The 24119-nt window shown below is 42.3% G+C and overlaps 1 protein-coding gene across 1 annotated transcript; it reads left to right on the top strand.

Moving 5' to 3' along the window:
* Positions 1 to 15934: 15934 nt before the first annotated feature.
* LOC129076594 (uncharacterized) lies at positions 15935 to 21955 on the top strand. Its single transcript, XM_054580716.1, has 3 exons — positions 15935 to 15980; positions 16060 to 16497; positions 21678 to 21955. The coding sequence occupies exons 1-3, from the start codon at positions 15935 to 15937 to the stop codon at positions 21953 to 21955; spliced, it is 762 nt and encodes a 253-aa protein (XP_054436691.1).
* Positions 21956 to 24119: the final 2164 nt, after the last annotated feature.

Below are 24119 nucleotides of genomic sequence, written 5' to 3'. Positions count from 1 at the left end.
TCACCAGTGTGATTCCCAGTCTAAGGCACATACCTGCGTTGCAGGCCAGGGCCCTGGTGTAAAGCATGTGAGAGGCAATCATCCATTGATGTTTCCCTCTTTATCTTTCTCCCTGTCTTTTCCTGTCTAAGAATAAATAAATAAAACCTTTAAAAATCTTATTAACCCTTTTTAAGATGTGTTGGGAATTCTTTCTTACTCTATATCATGTCCTTTAACTTTTTAATATGCACATTATTATATAGCCTTAAATGTTTAATATAGTCATATTGTCAATAGTTTATAACTTTGTGGTTTGAATATTTTACTTCACGGTAAGAAAAATATTATTTTATATTTTCTATAACTCCTTAGATGTTACATACTGATTTTTAACTCCCCTGGATATTTTTTGTTTAATGTGTGAAATAGAACTCTCTACTTCTTTTTAATTTCAAGTAATAGTAGTCCAAGCACTGTACTTGTTGAATAAGCCTATCTTCCCTAGTGATCTGAGATACCATTTTAATCCTTTATTACATTGTTAGATACATGTTTATTTCTTTCTAGATTGATCATTTTATTTCATTGATTTACTTGATATTTTCTGTGCTGATGCCATGTTGTTTTTATTGCTGAACTTTATAAAAAATATAAATGATTTAATATATTATAATGGATTTTGACATTTAAATAAATAAATAAAATCAATCTGCATTAAAAAAGAGAGAGAGAGAGAGAAATAAGGAACTCCTATCTTTTGTGACACCATGGATGGAACTGGAGAATATTATGTTAAGTGAAATAAGCCCGTTGGTGAAAAACAAATACCATATGATCTCCCCTATAAGTAGAATATATTCAACAAAATAAACTAATAAACAAAATAAACCACAGGCATGGAAACATGGAGCAGACTGAAAGTGATAAGAATGGATGAGGAAGGAGGACAATGGTGAAAAAAAAGGAAGAGACTGGACAAAGAACATTTATGAATGATCCATGGACATGGACAACAGAGTGGAAATTGACTGTGGAAGAGTGGCAGAGTGGGATGGGAGGAGGAGGGAAAAGGCGGTGAAATTGAGACAACTGTAATAGAATAAACATGATTTAAAAATGCAAAAGAAAATAAAGCAATAATTAGTAAAAAATCATACCAGGGAAAGGAAAATAAAATAAAAAAAGAGCTGCCACAGGTGAACAAGTTTATGGAAGTTACATATTCCAGTCCCAAGAAGGGACATTTATTTAAGTGTAATGAATGGATGAAGAAAAATAATGCTCTTAAAATCAATTATGATTTTATTTCCTGCTATGTCATATTCATGATTGTTATCAAGGTTTACCATAATGAAATATCAATACTATTAATATACTAACTCAATGATCTTTAAGTATGATTTCTAAGCAGAACTAGTCATGTCTGAGTCTCTTCAATGTTTCCAATGTTTGAACCTGATTTTGCCACAGGGTCTAGAGAGTAAAAACAAAAATGAGGCAATCAGGCTGCTGCACATTCAGCATCAAAGTATATGGGAAGAATATGATCTCGGAGCACTATCTGCTTCTCTGTGGATTTTACACTACTGTCTCTCAATTATGCACAAATATGCTATACTTCCTTCAACAGTGGTTCCACATGTCCTCGGGCCACACTCTGTTCTTTGTTTATATTCTGACTGATTTGTAGGGGGGATGGTGTCAGATGGGACTTCCTGTCTCCTGTACACTAACCTCCTCTGGTCATGAAGTTTAAATTTTCTGGTGAAGTAATTACTGGTGACTTTCAGAGGCACCTCTCATTTTTAATTTCTCTGCATTTCTGACAGTTTACACTCTTAGGTCATGTGCTCATCTCCTGGAACAGTTGGGTCACTGGGGAGGACACAGGGCCAAATATAGGAATTTCTTTATTTTTCATAATATTTTTCTCCCAAACAGAAGACATTGTTTTTATTTGTATCAGAGAGAAAGGAAAAGAGAGAGAGAGAGAGAGAGAGAGAGAGAGAGAGAGAGAGAGAGAGAGAGATTGGTTGCCTCTCATTCATACCCAGAGAGGGAATCATGCACACATTGACCTGGAATTAAACCTGCAAGCTTCAATAGCAGGACCACAGTCCAACCTATTAAGCCAAACTGCGCAGGGCTGAGGAGGAATTATTACACACATGAGTCTTTGGACAAGTCTGTCCATTGTCACCAACTAGCATAATTCTGCCTAAGTTTGAGTTTCTATACACTGAGCTCCATGGACCTGTGGCTCTGCTCAGTCTTCCCCACTTCACCCACCATGACCAGCAACAAAACAGAGATTAAATAAGTATGTACACAGTCATGTGTCCCAAACTCATCCTCTAAACTTTCTCAAAAGCGTCCCTCCATCAAAGACTACTCTGGTCACTGCATTTGTGGAAGTCAATGGTTCTTAAATTTTACAAGACATGCTTGTATTGTGTGAAGGAAGTGTGTGATTTTAAATGTTAATGTGAAATATTTTTTTATTAATTTTACATTACATTGCAAAATACCAGTTTTAAATTATTTTATTTTATTTTTAGAAAAGAAGGAGGGAAAAAGAGAAAGTAAACATCATTCGGGCTGTCTCTTGCATGCCCCCAATGGGAACTGGGCCACAAACCAGGCATGTGCCGTGCCTGGAAATCAGACCAAAATAGGTGCCATTTTGGTGTGCATGTCATTGTAAGCCACACCAACCAGCGCCAAAAAAAAATTTTGGGGGCGACTCTTTAGGTACTGAGGGAGACTGGTCTCCTGCCACAGGTCACCTGTTGTGAGGACAGTATCTGGCATTCACAAGGCCCAGATTTCCTGAAAGACGCAGGCAAGAAGTACAATCACATGTAGGTTCCCTCAGAAGTTCAAAGACACTAATGTCCACATGATCTCTTTTCAAACTGAATGTCATGGAAGAATATCATCATTGGCATGGCAAAGTGTGCTCTCCAGGGTGGCACTGGTGTCACTGTGCAGACAGTGGACCACAGTCTCGTCCCACCACTCACAATCATGCCCATGGAGAGCAGACTGGCTTAGTTGGGAGGAACCCACCATAACACTGAACCTGATACTTTAGAGAATGAGAAAACCTCATAGACTGAGATGGTCCCAGTCATCAGGAGCAGAATTGTGGAGACCTGTAAGCAAGTGACCCTAAGGGAAGCTGTGGACAATTGTCCGTAATTACTGGAACACTTGCTGACCAGTTCTCCTCTCCAGGCCAGTGTCTTGGGCCCAGGGAGGGCTCTGAAATGCTTACAAACCTGCTGAGGCACCATTGTACAGTTTTCATGATGTATTTTTGAGAGCTGGTGGGAAAACATCCATGTTTCTTATATCCCCATGATGCATAACAAGGCCCCTGTGCCTACGGAGAAATGTGAATCTGCTTTGTACCTGGTTTGGTGGTATTTCACAGACATTTCTTTATGTCACCTGCATTTGGAATAGGGATGGCCCTAAGTGGCTTACTTTTCAGCAACTGTCTCTTTGGTGACTGTAGAGGTCTTGACAGTTCACACATTGGTTACCACTGTGAGGAGGACAAGTAAGAAGGCATGAATGGACCCAAATGCCACACTAATGTCCACAACGGACAATTACATACATCACTGACCACAGTCTTGGAGAGGCCTGGTGTCATCATTCTCACTGGCACCTGTGTGGATGCACCACAGAAGGTCCAGCCTACATAACAGTGGAAGTTCCCTTTATCATTGCATATGACCTTGAGGTGGCATTTGGAAGGGTGATAGCTGTAGTTCATGGCAGCCATAGAACCATTGTGTGTGCTGTTGACACAGAACTTCCCACTACCACAGGGGGTACCAGGTCTCACCTAACCAACATCAGTTGTATCTGCTCCAAGGTGAAAGTCCACCCCAAAACAAAAAGATCCCTCTATCAGTGACTGTTGGAAACCAACATGTCCCTGTTGCTGAAGCAGTTGTCTGATGTTGGCATGCTGGAGGCATCCACATTTAATATCAGTTTCAGCATGCATGAGATTTTGCAGAATATATTACTTTTACACTGTCCATATCAGTATCCCTTTGTGTTTATGATAGACCAGGCATCTGTACTGTTCATTACACCTTCACCAAAGACTTCCTTGCTGTGCACACTGTAGCCAGTACAATGCCCATGACATCAATAGCCATCTTCTGTACACAGGGTTCTGTACTGCAGAGAAAAATTTTCAGGGAATGTGAAAGTTGGCTTGAGGCAGTACTATGGAACGGTACATATGTTCTGGATTGGGCATCAGAGTATCCCTGGGGTGGGTAGGAACACTTTGTACAATGCCTGCCTGACCAGAAGTGCTTGCATGTGTAAAGCTGCAGTCAATTCTGCAGCATGGGTTTCTGTCACACTGCTCTTTGACACCCATTACAGTGTTTCCACATCGAGCAGATGTCAGGCTTATATTTGAATACTCAGATCCACTCTGGCAGCTGCAGCTGCAGTGCTTTCCACCATAATTGTCTATGTTTTCTGCCTGCACCCTGGAAATGTTACTAGAGACATCTGTCAACACAGGGTAACTGTCCAGGATGCAAGTGACCCCTCTCTGTCAAACACAAGTTCCTACATCACAAAAGAGATGAAAATTCCTCCTGACTAGTTAGCATGCTCTAATTGATTGCAATAAGTAAAGCCTTGACAGACCATCCAGCATGTGGAAGCCAACTTTTTTTGCATGCACTATACAGTGTTAGAGTAAGACCAAGTTCATGCAGTCCTTTTCTAATCATAATGAACTTGGATGTGGCTGAAGGGGAGTATAAATATTAGACTATTATCATAAAATGGACTCACTGATATCACATGGTCCATGGTAGTGGGATCTCTCCCGTTATAAATGATTATGATACTGATATAGTACCTTAGATTAATACCTTGGAACATGGAATAAATTACACTTACCAAAAACTTACCAAAAACTGAACACTTTTTGACAAACTGTTGTATTGAGTATACACTGAATTGGAACTCATAAGACATCCTCTCGCGTTTCCTAAATTGTCTGCATAGAGCTTACTGCTGAACCTAGAGGCTGTACTGGCTTTCACTGGAGTGAAGAGGGGGCACCTCTCATCTTTGTGTCCCAGTGCATATATAGGTCCTGTGGCATTGGTGTCTGTCACTATCTGAAAAAACACTGGCTCAAACCTTTGGGAGTGGTGGGTCGTGTTTCATAGGCAAGGTCTCTAGTTTCATCATATATTTCAGACTCCCATAGCACATGCCCACAGTCACTGAGGGGAGAGGACATCTTCTAAAAGTCAAGATAGTAACATTGAGTGTGACCAAGGTGTCATCCATATGCAAGACTCTCTGGTCATCCTGAGTCTTCATCAACAGGTTCCAGGGCCAAAACAATTTTTATCCTTGCATGTGGGCAATGTGTCTCTGGCCCAAGACTAAGATTGTAGGAAAGCCAGCCTGCCATATGGAATCCTTTGTCATGGTGAAACTCCTTCCTGAATAACCACCTCAGAGGAGATACAGCACCATGAGAGGAACTTGAGAATGCTGGACTGGTGCCAGAACCACCCAGGCCCAAGGAAAAGAAGTGGCATCCTCAGGGTGACTAAGCCCTCTATGAGCCTCATGTCCCTGCTTGGGAACAACTGTCGGCTGGAATTGAGAAAGGGAGGATTCTCCGAGAAGCCAGGTCTAAAACATCTGCTGTGGCCACTGGCTATGAAGGAGATAGTGATAGAAAACCTACCCTGGGTGGGTGAGCTGAGGGCACTCAGTAACAGAGACAGGGTGTGATATAGGGTGAAGCTGGACAGGAATTCATCTGGGAAGTCAGCTTGAGCCCAGACAGGAGCCTCCCTGAGTGAAAGAGCAGAACTGGGCTGTAGGGGATCCTCAGAACACCAGGGGTGCTCAGAACACAAAGTATAATACAGGACACTAGGTTTTTGGGGTGTTTTTTTTTTGTTGTTGTTGTTTCAGGACACCAGAAGCATCAATGCTACTACATGGAGGGGCCCAGCTGAGAAGATGGTTCCTAGGGGTTGCTGAAGGACCTCCTTTAGGGGTCAATGATTTCATCCCATTTTAATGTCCCCTGGGGCAATGCCTGCTTCATTGTATGTGTTCTGTAATCTCTTTACATTCTCTGCTGCAAAACAGTAGGAAGTAACTAGGTAGCAGCTATGATTCCTTGCTCATCTAGGCCCTCATTGTCACACTATCTCTGTATGGTCTGCTGCCCCAGGCTGACAAGTGGAACATGTTAGCCATTCTCACTGTCCCTGACTGAGGATGATACCCCCACACTCCAGTGCAGTGTTGAGCTGGCTGCTCTGAATCCATGTGCTGAGTCACACTCTCTCCTTAACACTGTGCAGAGCACCCCACATGAGAATGATCAGACCCACATTTTCTGTCCCCTGAAGGTCCCTGTTCTCTTTGGGGGCAGTGAACCACTTGCCTCTCCCCCAACGGCTTCATATTGAGGTTCAGTTTTCAACCCCTTCTGTTACTACAACCAATGTCCTGGACAAAGAAGCACTGAGTCTGGGGACAGAGCAGCTTTCAGTGTGTCCTCAAGATGGAGGCAGAATGTCAACACAGAGATGGAGTCTTGTCACTGTGCTGCTGGGCAGCATTCTGAGTGGATCTCTGAACCCAATTCTATGGGAGAGTCCTGCAAAATGTCTTGGCTTCATCCAGCAGTTAAACTCCTCATGGTAGATCATGAAGGTGTTATTGAGGATGACGTGGGGGAAAGGGCATCTGTGTCCATTGAACGTATCAGACACATGGGCCATTTGATAGTTAATTTAGAGGTCCACCTGATAGAAAGTATATTCCTCCATGTAGTCTGGGCATTTTCATGATACTTGACATCAATGGACTGTGTCAGTAAGATTGCCTTCCACAATCTGTGAGGGTGGGGGGACTGCCTGACCATAGCTGGCTTGTTGGCGATTGATGTGACCTTCCTGAAAATTGAACTGGGACTAGAGCTTCCACATGAGTTTTGGTCCTGCCTCCAGCACCCATGACACACAGGCCCCTCCAGCATCTCAGGGCTGATTCGTTGGACTGGAATTGAACTTGACACTCCCCTGCGACCCTCACATCACCCTTTCACCTCCATTTCCTCTGAACATCCTTTCTGTCACCATCCTTTATTTACTCAGAGCCACAGTGTGGGTGCCAGATGTGTATCCCTGTTCCAGGAACTGCATGATGAGACAGGTGTGACCTGGAAGTGGGCCTGGTCCCCATGATACATGGACTCATCAGCCCTACCCCAGTCACACAGGCTGCATTTCCACATCCACCTTTCACCTCACTCCACTGCTTCCAGGATGGTCAGGAGTCCATGAGGTGGAACCACTCACATATTATGGAAATTATTACTGTTTGTCCTAACTCAGCACAACCTCTGTTCACCAGTGCTTCCTGGTCATTTCAGGTGACCACATCTTGACTCCTTTAACCTGAGTTTGTTGCCAACCTTCCCTGTGCTGTGCACCCTCCTTTCTGATCAGGAAAACAGCAAAAAACACCTGTATACAAGCAACTATAGTCTTATGAAAATGAGAGGTGGAATAAGAAACTCAATAAGCAAGATGTCCTGCATTCTATCACAAAATGCCATTCTCCCTTTAAAGGAAGGAAAAGTGTACAGATGCAAGATGTGGGTGAGCCTTGGAGATACAACCCCCTTAGAAATAAGCCACCCTCAGCATCACAATGGTATGAGTTTCCATGTCTGTGAGAGACAGAGTGGTCAAGGGCTTGGAAACAGAGCACAGACAGGGGTGGCCAGGGTAGGGGCAGAAAGCAGATAGTTATTAAGTACCGACTCAGTCAGTTTGGAAAAATTAGGATTTCTGGATTTTGATGGTAACGGCATTTGTGAAATTGGTGTGAATGTACTTAATGTCACTGAGTGCATTTAAATTTGATTAGCATGGTGAATGTTAGTTACTGTATGTTGGACTGCAAATGCCACATCAGCGATATTGAGAACTGTGTGTGTGTGTTTCCAGGAGAAGTTGTTCTTCCTGACCCTGCAGGGTGGGAAGGAGTCAGGACTGCAGGCAGGGGCTGGTGTGGAAAGTCATTCTGAGGAGCTGGATTTTGGGCAAAAACCTCAGAAGTGGTGTGAGTGTCCCATGGGTGTGTCCAGGAAAATGTAATCTGGGAAGAGGGAGAGACTGAATAAGGATTCTGGGGCACAGCACTGACAGAGCTGAGAACAGTGTGTGAGATCGAGGGGTGCAGTCTAAGGCAGTGGATGAGTCACATCCCGAGAGGTTGTGGGCCATTACAAGGAACCATTGTCTCTGTTAGGGAAATGTGATGTGGATGGTGTGTCATTGGACCCAGCAGTCTCAGACTCATGGTGTCAACAGGATGATGGGCTTGCATGTGCCATGGTCCATGATGCTCACCACTCAATGGACCACACAGTTCAGATTGGACCCTCTCTTCTTGGGAGAACCTATGTCCCCATGAAATTTAACTGCAGTTTCCTATGAGCAGGTAACCAATAGTTTGGAATGGGAGTGAGAAAAATGACAAGACCATCAACAAGGATGATTACTTTGTTTTCATTATGTCTAAAGTTTCTTGAAAACTGGTACATGGGGACACCCAGGTTGTCCTGTGAAAGAAGTTTCTCCTTTGCAGCCTCTGAATTGACCTTTGGTAGTTATGGAATGAACTGGTTCTACCAAGCGCTTGGGAGGGGCTGGAGTGGGTGGCAGCCATACTGTATAATGGAATTCAGAAATACTATTCAGACTTTATGAAAGAGTGACTTGCTATCTCCAGAGACAAAGCCAAGTATATGCTCTACCTGCAATGAGCAGCCTGAGAGCTGAGGACACAGATGTGTATTACTGCACAGGGCATAATGAGGGGAAGTCAGGGTGAGTGCAACACAAACATCCCTGTGGGAGACAGAAGGGCTGGGCTACAGGCAGCACCAAAGATGACAGGGCATTCAGGACACACAGTGTTTGACCTTAGCATAGAATGTTTCTTTATCTTGAGCTTGGGCATGGGGCAATGGTAATTTCCTTTCATGAGAACATATTTGTGATGTCCATATACTGAAACAATAGAGATGTATGATTCATCAGATTTCTGTGAATGTTCTTTCTAATGATGTTTGGTTGATGTAGGTCCCAATTCAACTAATACATTACAATTCCAAGATCACAATAGAAGATAAATATGCAGCGACTTAAATGAAGCAGAGGAGCACCTAACTGGCACATGCTTGATAAGTCCAGCACAGACACAAGGCCCTGTAGAAGCAGGGTCTTCATCAGTGCTCTGCTGGGTAGAGCCACCTGTGACATTCCTCAGACAGCAAAAAGCAAACAGATGCTTTTGTCTGTCCCTGGAACTAAGTGAGAACTCATTGTCCTCTTGGCTGCTGGATGTGGAAGATGAAGAGTCCACAGGTGGAATATCACCACACTTCCTCCATGACCAACAATACAGACCGCCTTTGAAAGGAAGTCACAGAAATGTCAGAAGCTTCTGACTTCTCACCTATGATGTTTTGATCAGTGTGTTTGACCACGAATATTTACAATCAGGTATGAATGAGTCTGTATTTATTGAACTGATGAAGACTGGCGAATATGAGATAGTGCTGGGATTTTAGAACAGAAATTCACCAACATAAGGGTGCAAAAATGGCTCTTGGAGACAATTATGTGCTGACTATAGCTGAAAAACATAAAGTACTTTGGGACCCAAAATATACTTAAAGTTTTGGCCAGAAACACAGGCATTTCTTTAAGGACAGCTGTGCCCAGAATATTGAAATGTGTATTGAAATGACAGGAACCTCAAATTCTCAGTGACTGACCTTTGAGGTCATGGGCCTTTGGCAATTCCTGTTCTCACATGGCTAGTGGTTCTTGAAAGTCACCCAAAAAAAAAATTAAGATACTGCTTGGGTTACAGGTCACATTTTTATGTGGATATATAGGCTTCTGTTGGGGAAGTCACCGCATTATGAAAGTTGAGAAATACTGCAGCAAAAGTAAAGAACAAAATGGCTCAGTCGACGGAATCATGGGGTCTTTTCCTGACTGGCAGAAACAGCCCCAGTGCTTGGGTGTGAGCAACACATGGGTGTTGTCCAGTGTCCTGGTCTTAGATCAGGAAAACAGCAGTGGAAGCTTGGTTATTATAGAAATGATCATATGGAGCTTGAACCTACAGAAATTGCTATGGGTGTAAGTGGCACAATGAATAGAGCCTGTCAAATAGCACTGGAAGACACTTCCAGGACACAAAAGCCATTGAGGGGACTTTCTGTTGCCCCTGTTGAAGAAGATACATGGAGCCATATGGTGAAAAGACATGAGTAGTTTGTGCAAAGTGGTGATGGTCTCTAAGTTCATATATTCCCCTTGCATCCACCAAGTGATAAAGTGCCAATAACCACTGTCTTCTCTGCCAGTCACAGAAACAATTGCTGGCCATGGGATTGATGTCTTTGGGGAATGGCCCACTTGGCTCACCGTGCATGTATTGGGTCATGAAGCATGGCCCAGGGAGGCTCTGAATGGGTCTTGATAGGAAGAGACACTTGATTGTTTCTGCCTCTCACAGACCCCATGGCATGTGCCATTGTTTAATTGGTGTGAGAAGAAATCAGCACAGACATGGCATCATCATGAATGGCTGCATTACATGCTCACATGTTGAGGAGAAACTTCTTCTTTCCATAGCATCTGACAATGAACAGAAAGGTACCACATGAGATGCATTTACTGTGTTTCATACCATCTTCATAGTCTTGGTTTGAAGGGAATTAAAATGTTTTATTGAAACACATGCTGTGTGCACACAAAGAGATAAAGGTGTGAGGGCGGCTTTACAGGAATCATGATGTGTGCTCACACTCACCACAAAGGGCTCAAGGATGTTTACAATGCAGAGACTCTGCCACTGACCTGCTGTAGAGATAGAGTTATGGATGAGTGTGCAGGTGGGACCATACAAGTCTCAGCATGTCATCTCCTCACACGTTCTCTTTTCCTTCAGAATGCAGTGGGCCTTGTCCTGCAGGGATGATAAACAGGTTTCCCCAAGCATGCAAGGCTCAGTGAACTATGTATCTCAAATTTTATATGAGAATTCCTATGGGCCTAAGGGAGTATATTGTGCCTTGAGTCCATCTGGCAAAGTAAAAGACACAGAAGTGTTCAGAACAAGATTACTTAACAATATTTTTGTCTCAGAAAAAAAGAATAAGATGAAAGGCTGTTTTTCACAGGTTAGAAAAGTAAAAATGGGTGGAAGCCCTTCACAGTGGATAAATATTTGCTTTTCATTTGCATGTTCCAGTGTCATGCAGCTGCTACATGGTGAACATGAGCTCTGCCTTCTTCTGCTCATACAAGTCATATTTCTTCTGCTCTTCTCTCCCTCAGAGCCTCATTTCACTAGGGCAGAGAAGGGGCTGCACTCAGCCAGGGCTGTGTGGTTGACTCTGGTTTCACCTTGAGTCAGGAACCAAGGACAAGGTCAGATCCATCCTGGCGTGGCTGTGCTGCTCTCCATTCCATGGTGCCCTGGTCCAGTGCTCATTGCACCGCAGCACTGGGATCTCTATGGATGATGGGATGTTGCAGAGTCAGCATGAAGCACAGGCCCATATGACACATTTGACCTCACCCCAAAGTCCACAGCATCTCTGAGCACTGTGGTTTTGTGACCTGCTTTCTCTTTCCTTTGATAACAAAAGACAGATATGATTAACCCTTTAGACAAGGGACAGTGTGTCTGGAACTTAAGGTGACAAGCCGAGAAAGATGCAGATTCTGTCTGAAGCTCTCCTCAAGGTTCTCCAGAAATCCACCTGATCATACGCTTTTGTATTTTCAGACATAAATGAGGACACTGTGCAAGTTGGAGGAAGTGTGGCAACACACACAATGAACAAGAATGAGTGGCCTTACTGGAGGGATGTACACAGAGCTAGGAAACAGTGCATTTGAAAACTAGGAGGAGGCCAGTGTGAACTAGGCCTGATCCAGAAAGCACAGGCAGGGAGAACCAACACGTTAGTTTCCACACAAATTTTAATTTCAAATTTGAAAGTCTCATTTAATAAAATTCTGGAAAAGTCTTAAATGTAGGACTATAATTAAAAAAATGTATTATACAAAATTTTTGAAATAGAAGATATAATAAATGTTTACTACACAATAATAATGAGATTGTCAGAATTATATAACTTTGAACATGAGTAATCAGGGACTTTGTGCCTCCCTATAATTTAGAGGTAGGTGCTCAGGTAAAAAGACTATAATAATAACTTCAACCAAAAAAAAAATGGATTTCATGGAGGACTGCATTTTGTATCAGGTTTTATTTATGGTAAGTTTGATGTCATATATTGTTTTACACTCATAGGCACCTAAAGATGAAATCAGGCTTGAAAAGGTGTTGCTCAACAATGTTGTCCTATGAGGAAGTCACAGTGTAATTACACATACCTGAAATGTGCAGCCACTTCAGTGACCTTAGGAGCTGTGCTTTCACATGACTGACAGTGAAGTAGGTTGTTTTACATGAATGTCAATACACAAATGTGTGGCCACATGAGGAACTGTGACATCACAGCACCAATGATGTCTCCTGTTGAGAGGGAGATGTGAGCCCCATTAAGAACTTATTGGAAACCCCTTGGATGAGAAGTCTGTTTTTGACTACAAAGCCATGTATGCACATGGATGTACAGGAAACTATGGTCATAAAATCTGGAAATGGCAAACATGTTTAATTTAAAACAATTCACCATTTTGAATAGCAACTTGAAAGATCCGTGCAACTGTTATAAAGGTGACTGGCTCATCCTCTGTGACATTTTTTCTTATGATTACACATCTGGGCACCCTGTCTGGGGTTTCAGTCTGGAAAAGACCTGCCAGGTCTCTGTGGAGCATCTGTCAGGGGAGTAGCTTCTACTGTGTACATAATTCTCACTGTTTATGAACCAGCACTGCTACTCCTCTCTGCAAACACAGGGACACAGCCTTCTTCACAAAAATGTTAAGGAGCTACAGGATATCGTTTCCATGAGAATGAGCTGCCTGGTGAACTTTGAGATGAAATATTAAGATAATTTATTGCTGAATCAAACTTTGCTAATATTTAAATCCTTAGTCACACTCAGGTACCAATAATGGAGTGAAAAGACAAGCCTAGACTGCAGAAACTATTTTCACATGTTATGTCTGAAAAAATATTATATTCTGAATGTCAAGGACTGCATAAGTAATGCAGGAACCCACAACCCTCTGACCACATGGTCTGGCCCTACTAGGGAAGCTGGAGATGTGGAGGGTTCCTTTGAGGGTCCTTTCCTCTGAGCATAGATATGGACAAGCCCCACCCCCTCTGCTGCCTCCAAGCACAATGAACCTTCATGAGCAGAATCTGAGAACATGTGTCAGTCATGATTCTGCCCACATAATCTATGCTGTATTTGGAGGATGCTACTTCATATAAAGATGTAGTGGCTGTTTTGTTTGTCCTCTTCTGTATATAAAGTCATGTTTCTCTCTGATGGAATATGTCAGGTTTTGTGCTGTAGGCCTTGGTGCCTAAAGGAGACTTAGCACTGGAAAACAAGGACACATACACAAGATTCACACAGCAAAGATCAAAGAGCTCCAGCCTGCCCACATTCTGTATTTGCTCATTTAAACCTGGTCATAGGTGTTTAAGGTAGGAAAATAGGCTCTTGGGAAACTGATTGTATATATTTGGATAGTAATTTATAACTATCTTGAAAGCAACATATCAGTAAACATAAAAGTATGATTAAAAACTCATGCCTTTTCTGGCAGATGGGGAAGAGGCAGAAATGCCCCTTCAGTTGTCAGCATTCAAACATAAAGTAAAATAAAGGCTGACTACATAATCCACTTAACATCCTAAAAATGAGCAAAAAGGAGCAAAAAAGAAAAATAGGTAAAACCATTAGGCGTGGATTACAATAATGACTAGAGTGAATAGAAATGATTATAAGGAAGGAAGTAATGATGAAAATGAAAATATTTGTTATGACTTTTATGGTGATGATGATGATGAAAATAAGGATGATAAAGGTGGACTGAAAGAAAGGTCTCAGTGGAATAAAACTATGGCTCCTCATACAGACACACCATCACCCTGGCTCCTCCAGTCAGGGGTGTCCTCTCTTCCCTTTAGTGTTGAGAAATTTCATAAGTGAAGCCCCGATGAGTAATTCAGCTTTGCTGATTCATGGTGGTACCAGAGGAGCAATGACCTTCATGGAGTCCTACCCTAAACCTTTGCACCTGTGACTTTGTTACCAAATGTAACAGAAACACTGTAAAAATGTGATTGTGTGTCACAAGGCACCCAATTTCCACCTTCTCCGAAGACATATTCTTTATTTTTATTGATCCCTTATTTCCACTTTTAACAAATGTTTGTCCATAAATGTTCAGGAACCTTCTAAAATAATATAATCTGTCTCTATCATTCCCTTTACTTCCTTCTGGTCCCTCACTTGAGATCCTGCCAACCAACGATTCTAGTAGCAATCTGCTCATGAGACATATTTGTGTCATGTGACACAAGAGTAGTTCAGCTTCCACCCTTTACCTGTTTCAAAGTCACTCCTAGATTGGTGGGTATTTTTCCAGCAGCCTCCATTCCTTGTACCAGTGCATGATCAAACCCCTATGGCTGCTGTAACCAACCACAGGGAACAATGGAAGCTGACCAGTTTCTGGGGAGTTTTTAGGGAAAAAAATCCTCCAATAAAGATATACTAAAATATTAATATATTATATTTCGATAAAGTTATATAAATTTTTCCCAACAGAGTTTCATTAAGACAATAAAAAAATGTGAACATGAAGGGCATATTTCCAAATCATAAGTATGACAGAAGAAAATCTTTACTGTACAATAAGAATGTCATGTGTTGTCTGTGTGAACCCAGCACCCTCTGAGTACAGTGACCATCTCCAGAAACAGGGGCTGAGTGGCTGGGAGTGAGGGTTTCCTGTCAGGGTTGAAGTTCCCTTTCCTGTGAGCAACTCAATACTAGGAATTCTCCTCATTCACCTCCATCTGAACCCTGACATCACTGACAACACTAGACTGAGAAAAAAAGGTCAGTTATTCTGCTGTCATAATCATTCATCACATTAAAGGTTCTAAATTGTTCACTGGGATATTTTCTTCTTTTATTTTCAATCGTGCCTCCATGTGAAAATGGTGAGTAGCACTGATGTGATAAGTTTGGAGTCTCTGCAGCATGCCCTGGGCTTGCACAAGGGAACAGTTTGCATAGAAAGTTGTAAGTGCAAGAGCAAAATTTCCACAAGAATCAAAACTGTGCTGTCTGCCAGTGCATGTCAGGGAGTTTCTCAGGTCAAAGTGACATCATAAATTAAGAAACATGATGTTGAGAGTGATTGTCATTAATTTTTGAATTACTTTACCAATATAGATAACTCCATGCATGAAATTATAATGTAAACTTTTAGAAATTATGAATATACTAGACTTTTGGGATCAGAAACTGTCTGAACCAGTGGTAATCACTTTTAAATCTGTTTGAAAGAGGCATGTGATTTTAAGAGTCACCTATTCATCTAGTCCACCATTGCATTGACAATGCGTCTCATGAACCAGTGGCTTCCTCATCTCTGACTCACAGGTTCAGTGAGATCCAGAGAGAGTTCAGGAGAAAGGACCCAAAAGAGGTCCCAGAAGAACAAGTTTGCTGACCTCGGTTCCTCTTTACTTATAGAGGAAAAGTTTATCCACATGCAAATTTCTACTCTCACTCCAGGGTAGATAGATCCCTGGGCTGTGGGGTCACACAGCTCTTCTCTCACTGGGTGTTGAATTCTGCAGGGAAGGCAGAGCTGTGCTATAGAATATGAGACTGCTGGGTCTCCTCCTGTGCCTGGTAACGACCCCCCAGGGTGAGTATCTCCAATGTCAGACATGGTCTATGGGTCATGGTTACTGCACATGACTGATATAAATTGTCCTTGTCCCCAGGTGTCCTGTCCCAGGTGCAGCTACAGGAATCGGGCCCAGGACTGGTGAAGCCCTCACAGACCCTCTCCCTCACCTGCACAGTGTCTGGATTCTCTTTAACAAGCTATGCTGTGGGCTGGGCCCGCCAGGCTCCAGGGAAGAGGCTGGAGTGGGTTGGTATTATATGGGAAGGTGGAAGCACAAACTACAACCCAGCGCTGAAATCCCGACTCAGCATCACCAGGGACACTTCCAAGAGCCGGGTCTATTTGACACTGAACAGCCTGAGAGCAGATGACACGGCGGTGTATTACTGTGCTAGAGCCACAATGAGGGGAAGTCATTGTGAGCCTAGACAGAAACATCCTAAAGGAGATAGAGGGGCTGGGTTTCAGGAAGTGCTCAGGACACCAGGGTGCACTCAGGGCCAACAGAGAAGAGACTCAACTCCAGGGGAAGGTATGTACCTGGGTGGGGAAAGAAGGGGCTTCCCCCAAGGAGGACGCATTTCCTTTAGAAGCTCTCAGATGCATCCAGGAAGAATTCTTTCCTTTTCTATGCAAATCTAATTTCTGAGATTCTTACTGTGGAAAATAAATGAAGGAGAAAATAAATGATAAAATGGAGGATAAAAAATTCCTCAAATTTACTTGTGATGAACCAGAGGTGAACCTGATTCTTGCATTCCTGATTAGAATTTATGTCACAGGTCCTCAGAGACACAGATTCTGATGGTGAAAATAAGGCAGCTCAACCACCAGAGCTGACCAGGTTTATCCAAAGTTAGATCCACCAGCTCCAGAAGGGGGAGGTTATATACTGGTTTAGTCACTGTGTAATCAATGGATGAAGAAAACTTACGTGCTTCATATCAATTACAATTTTATTTATTGTATCTTATTTTATATAAGTGATTGACATCAATTTTTTCCATAATTAAATAACTATAATTTTAACGTATTTGACAATCTTTATCTTAGGTGAAAACATCTTCACTTAAGTAGATCTACTCATAACTGACTTTTTTCTGTTTCCCCAATGTTTCAACCTTGTTTTACCACAGAGTCAAGACAATAATAAAGATAAAAATGATTTAGTAGCGCTGCTGAACATTCAACCCCAAACTCCGATGAAGAAACATGACTAATGAGTGCTGTCTGCTTCCCTGTAAAGTTCACAAGTGACTCCCAATGAGTCACACAGATGCTTAGTCTCCTCCAACACTGGATCCATGTGGTCTAGGGTCACACTGTTCTTTGTGTTAATACCCTGATTGCTTTGTAGAGAAAACCAGCTCAGATGGAACTTCCTGTCTCCTGAACACAAACCTCCTGAACTTTATAAGTCCCCTCTACTCATGAAGGTAGATTTCCCATATTTTGTTCATTACTAGTAACATTCAAAGGCATCACTCATTTTAAATCTCTCTGTTTAAGACACTTTACTTTTTGAGGTCATGTGCCCCTCTACTGGAGCAGTTGGGTCACTTGGGAGAGAACAGGGCCAACGTATGGAGTGATTTTTTTATATTAATTTTACTATTTTTTCCTGACCTGGGGGTATATTTTGCACTGTTTTCACACAGAGCAAGGTGTTAACAGAAGAGGAGGAGAGAAACATCAATTTTTTTTTTACCTACTGGTCATGTCGAGACTGAAGTCATAGGTGCCCAGACATGGGATTAGACCCACAACTTTTCAGGTATAAGATGAGGTTCCAAACAAATGAGCCAAACCAACCAGGGGTTAAAGTAGTCTCACTTTGTTTTTACTTACTTTCTAACATACATGAGCCTTTACATATCACACTCTGAAACTATGCCCTTCAGGTCAGTGTCCAAACACAGATACCACTATATAGTAGGAAGACATGCAGTTCTCCTCTGCTCATGAAAAGCAGCCCAACAGCCACCCTGAAGCTCTGGGACAGGAGCATAGCCAAAACTTTCCACGTGCCCACAATGGAGTTTGGGCTCAGTTGGGTTTTCCTTCTTGCTACTATAACAGGTAATTTATGGAGAATAAGATGTACTGAGTATGTGAGTGGATATGACTGAGAGGAACACTGGGAGTGTGAGTTTCCTGACCAGGATGGCCCTGTGTCTGCAGATGTGCCATGTGAAGTGCATTTGGTGAATTCTGGGGGAAGGTAGGTGCATCCTGGGGCACCGCTGAGACTCCCCTGTACAGCCTATGGATTCACCTTCAGTAGCTACTGGGTGACTACAGGCTTCAAGAAAGGGGCTGGAGTGGGTCAGTAGCATAAAAACTGATGGAAATAGCTCATACTATGCCAACTCTGTGAAGGGCCAGCTTACTATCTCTAGAGCCAATGCCAAGAACACAGTGTACCTCAAAATGAACAGCTTGAGAGCCAAGGACACAGTCATGTATTGCTGTAGGACAGACACAGTGACAGGAAGTCAGCATAAACCAAGACACACACCTACCTGCAGGAGTAGTTGTGACCACCTGGAGGTGCTCCAGGTCCCTGAACACAAGGACCATCCCAGGGGCAGGGGCAGTTGCAGATTTTGGCTGATTTCCTGTGCATTTCTCTCTTCCTATATTAGTTTCCTTCAGGGAATTTCTCTGGATTCCTGACTCTGCATTGGTCACAGAAGTTTCTGAGTTAGAAAAGCCTGTTCTACAGAATCACAAAATGTTTTTCATGGACAAAAGGCTGAGCCTCTTTCAGACATCTTCTGCACAGTTCCAATAAATCATTGTCTTTCTGACCAACACCATCTGTTCTAACTAGAGACTATGCTGGACTTATCCAAGCTACTCAGTCCCACACAGCTCAGTGTCAAAGCTGGCCAGCAGCAAGGCATGTGCCTGCAGGACAACAGATACCAGAAGCCTATGAACTGAATGTCAGAGGAGAAATACCAAGCATGACATTGAGCATAGACTTGGCACAGTAGTCACACCACCAAGAGTAGGTGACACAACACAGAGGCATAGGGATCCACACAGCTTCGTATGTATATCCAGACTCATGACAAAGACCCACCAAGGTGGGGGCATAGCGCATTTATAAGCATGTAGTCAAAATGTCTGGGAGGAACAAGAAATGCCTTTCAGCAAATCAGATTACTATAGTAAATCCTGGTGAGCAACCCGTAGTTTTTGCTGAGGTATGAACCACAGCAAATAATCTAGGACAAGGTTCTCAATGGGAGTCTCTAATAAACTTACAGGATGTTTACAATTTTCCTAATAAAGATAAAACTTCTGACCACAGGCCTAGAATTTAGCTATGTCTCCTGCCTGTCACACTCTGCAGCACACACTTGCCGTAGCCTCCATGGAACTTAGGGCATTTCTTTCTCTTTTGTTACTTTTCAATTTCACTTAATATTCTACTGAGTTGGCCAATAATTCCATATGTTTTCTCTGTAAAATAAAAGACACAATTTTTTTTTTTACTTTCACCAATAACATTATTGATTTGTACATTTTATGTATGCTGCTATCTCCCATTATGTATAATATTGATTTTACTCAATTTATGTCCTGATTTGATCACTTCAACTGTCTACCCAACTGCAGAGCATCATCCTGCAAGAAAATGTCAGTGTGAAACCTCACAAACCACGTTTGACACATTCAATCAGTTGCAGCAGCTTTTCCATACATAGCACAAACCTTTATTTTCATTTCAGTTGTTATTTTACCTTCTTTGAAATAATAAAGGATAATATGCTGAAAGCCTTGCATATTTTAACACCTTCAATATTAACATATCTACACCAAAAATCACCAATTTTGATATCTTCTTTTTAAAATGCACACTGATATGACAGCTGTCACAATACAAGTTAAAAAATTGTTTCAAATGAAGTTAGAGACAACTAAGTGTTGCTAAAGACATCTTACAGGAAAAAAAAAACACACTTTTTGGCCAATCTGATATATTAATGGCTACATCACTATATGAAGGTATTTGTGCAGAAAGTGACATAAGACAACTTGGACATGCAACATGAGGAAGAATGTCACAAAATGAACAAGAAGAATCTTGGAAGTGTTCATGCCAAGCTTGCTTAATCAAATCATTCATGTATATGTATCTCTTAGTTATGCATCCTAATTCACATAGCATGTGTCTTTATGCCCAGGTGATTCCTGTCTTATGTGATGAGATGGCAGCATACCACAGTGCCATGAGTAGACAAAAAATGGATGATAATAAGATGGAAATGAAGTTTCTGAAAAGGAGAAAACATGTTTTTTTGGTTTTCTGATTATAACTATGTCACAAGTCCATAGAGCAACAGATGCTAATGATAAAAATAAAACTGAACCAACACTGCTGAACATTTTCCATGAAGTAATACCATTGGCCAGAGGAAGGGGAGACTACCTAAATTATTTATTTATTCAGTAATAAATGGATAAAGAAAAAAATAATGTTCTTTAAATATTTATTTTCTTTTATGAGATACCCTTTTAAGGATTGGATCAATGTTTTCTATAATGAAATCTCTATAATTTAAATATACTTACTCCACATTTTTTAGCCTCATATTCACCTTAGGAGATCTAGCCCTGAATGAGTTTCTTCTGTGCCCACTCTTTTTGAGTCTCAGAGTCTACAGCCAAAAAACAAAAACAAAACAAAACAAAGAAACAGAAAAAAAAAAAAGAGAGAGGCAGTGAGGCTGCCACACATTCAGCACCAAACTCTGCTTTAAGAACATATCCCAGGAGCACTGTTTGCTTCTCTATGGAGTTCATACTTCTGTCTTCCAATGATTAACAAAATCTCCACCTCTTCCAACACTGAATCCATGTTCTCTACAGTCACACTCTGTTTTTAGTTCATACTCTCATCACTTTGTATAGGAAATGGTGTCAGATGGATCTTCCAGTCTCCTGAACGCAAGCCACCTGCACTTTTAATCATCCCTCTAAGCATGAGGGTTGACTTCTCTTGGTTTGTTCATTTTTTTTTTAATTTTCAAAGTCATTCCTCATATTAAATTTCTCTCTTCTTATGACAGCTTACTGTAACTCATTGGCCTAGGTCATGTACTTGTCTTCTGGAGCAGTTGGGTCACTAAGGAGGGCAAGGGACAAATGAAGGGAACAATTATTTCATTTTTCATATTCTTATTTTATCTTCACAAAAGGATATTCATTTTATTGCTTTAAAGGCGGGGGGTTGCTTCCTGTACACTCCCAGACATGGAGTTGAACCTGCAACCTTTCAATTATGGGAGGATGCTCCAACCAGTTGTGCCCAATTGGTCCAAACTGGGGAGTAATTCATAAAGACATAGTTCTTTGGGCAAATCGCCCTGTGGACCTTGTCCTTAATGTCACCGCCCAACCCCAAAGCTCCCTATATAGTGGGAGTATATGCAAATAGGGCTCCTCTGCTCATGTAAAGCCACCCAGCCACAACCCTGCATCTTGGAGACAGGAGCACAGTCTGGGTCTCCTAGGTGCACCCAGTACCTGGTCAGGACAGAACACACACATGCCCAACATGGATTCTGGGCTCAGCTGGGTTTTTCTTGTTGTTGCTTTAAGAGGTAACTTTGGAAAACAAGAGGCGCTGAGTATGTGAGTGGATGTGAGAGGAACAGTAAACATGTGAGTGTTCCTGACCTGACATCTTTGTGTTTACAGGTGTCCAGTGTGAGGTGCAACTGGTGCAGTCTGGAGAAGGCTCTGTGCAGCATGAGATGTCTCTGAGACTCTCCTGTGCAGCCTCAGGATTCACCTTTAGTAGTTACAGAATGAACTGGGTTCGGCAGGCTCCTGGGAAGGGGCTGGAATGGGTGGCACTTATACGGAATGATGGAAGTCAGAAATCCTATGAAGACTCTGTGAAAGGTCGATTCACCATCTCCAGAGACAATTCCAAGACCATGTTGTACCTGCAAATGAACAGCCTGAGAGTTTAGGACACTGCTATGTATTATTGTGCACAGGGCACAGTGAGGGTAAGTGAGTGTGAGCTATGACACAAAGCTCCCTGGGAAATACAGGAAGGCTTGTCTGCATGAAGTGTCCAAGACACCAGGGGGTGTGCAGAACACACAGTGATGAATTTTAGCAATAGATGTTTCTTCATCAATATGCTGGCCAATAGTGATTTGCTTTCATTGGGGAATGTTTGTGATATCCATTTACTGAAAGGATAAACATTTATGGTTCATCAGATTTCTGTAATGTTTGTTAGAAGGTTGTTTGCCTGGTGCAAGCCCCAAGTGTGGTAATACCTTAAAATGACAAGAGTGACATAGAGGATAAATATTCAGTGACTGAAATAACATGGGAGTGGATATAACTGACCCATGCTTGATAAATCAAGCACAGATCCATTGTCCTGTAGAAATAGCAACTTTCTCAGTACTCTCCTAGGTAGAGCCACCTGTGACATTCACCTGACAGGGAAAACCAAACAGGTGCTCTTGTCTCTCCCTGGAACTAATTGAGAGCTCAGTGCTTGTCGAGCTGCTCAATTTGGAGGATACTAAATGCACGTGTGAACATCACCAGACTCCCTTCATGCCCAATCCTATGAAAGACCACCTTTTAAAGACAGCTTTAGTATTGGCCAGTGGTGTCTGAATTCTCACCTGTGATGCCTTGTCCAGTGTGTTGGTTCACTAATATTCACACTTTGACATGACTGAGGATGTATCTACAACTTGCACTAATGCAGATTGGACCGTGTGAGGAAGGTCCATGAGTTTACCTCTGGAAAGTGCTGGGGTTTTAGAATAGAAATTCCCCAACATGTGGATGCAGGCATTCCCAGTAGAGACAATTTTATGATGACTACTGAGCATGAAATGTGCCCTATGACTGAAGGATGTAAAGTAATTTGTAACTCAAAATATCCATAAAGCCTTGGTCTGGAAGCAAAAACACTTCCTTCAGGATGGTTGTTCCCAGAGCAGCTTTGTATTGAAATGGGAATAATTTATACTGGGGTATGTCACCTGACCAATACAAGGGGCTGCTCTTCATGTTTTAAGTCAGGAGCTTCTCTCCCTCTGTGGCTGACCCTGGAGAATATGGGTCTTGGTCAGATCTTGTTGTCACATAACTATAGGTTCTTGAACATCTCCCATGTGACCCCCAAGATGTTTCTTGCATTACAGGTGGCAATTTTCCATGTATGGATGATGAATATGTTATGTTGGGGGAGGCCACCACACTGTGAATGTTGCAAAATCCTGGGGCATAAGGTAACAGTGAATCACCTCAGTCAGCTGAATCACCCACTATTTTTCCTGATTAGCACAAATATTTGTGTTACTAAGTTCCCTTTCCATAGGTCAGGAAGAGAGCAGTGGAAACCTGGTAATTTTGCAGAGGACCATACAGGGCTTGAGTATAGAGACATCCCTGGGGTATAAGGAGCACATTGAGTAAGACCTGTCACATCATATTGGAAGAAACTCTCAGGAGACAGAAGCCCTCAAAGGGACTTCCTGGTGCCCCTTCTGAAGTAGTTACATGGGTCTCTGTGCTAAAACTTTATGGGGAGTTTTGTGCAAGGCAGTGGTGGACTCAAAGTCCATATATTCCTCCTGCACCCATTGAAGAGCCAAAATGCCAGCAACCACTGTCCTGTCTTCCAGTCACAGAGACCACTGCTGGTCATGGGATTGATGCTCTTGGGGAATGGTCCACATGGCTCACTGTGCATGGATCATGTCATGATCTGTGGCCCAAGGAGACTGGAAATGTGTCCTGACAAAAACAGGAGCTTGTTTCTTTGCTTCACAGACCTTGTGGCAAGTGTCACTGCTTGGGGGCTGTGAAAGGAATTCAGTGCAGATACAGCACCTCAATGGAGAGGAGCAATACTGTTTCTCACTTTGAGGGAGACACTTTTCTTTACATAGCATCTAACAATGAGCAAAAAAAGCATCACATCACATGGACTTACTGTGTCCCATACCATTTCTGCAGTGCTGGTTTGCAGGGAATTGAAATGATTTGTTGAAACACATGTTGTGTGCAAATGAGAAGAAAAAGGAATGAGAGCCTGTTTAGAGTAATCATAAGCAGGTGCTCACACTCACCATGAAAGGCCCAAGGACACTTCCACTG

The sequence above is a fragment of the Pteronotus mesoamericanus genome, unplaced genomic scaffold, assembly GCF_021234165.1.
Source record: "Pteronotus mesoamericanus isolate MK-2021 breed Mesoamerican mustached bat unplaced genomic scaffold, CSHL_Meso_final contig_61, whole genome shotgun sequence".
Classification (NCBI taxonomy): Eukaryota; Metazoa; Chordata; class Mammalia; order Chiroptera; family Mormoopidae; genus Pteronotus; species Pteronotus mesoamericanus.
The sequence above is the reverse complement of the archived record's forward strand: the minus strand, read 5'-3'. Positions and strand labels throughout refer to the sequence as shown.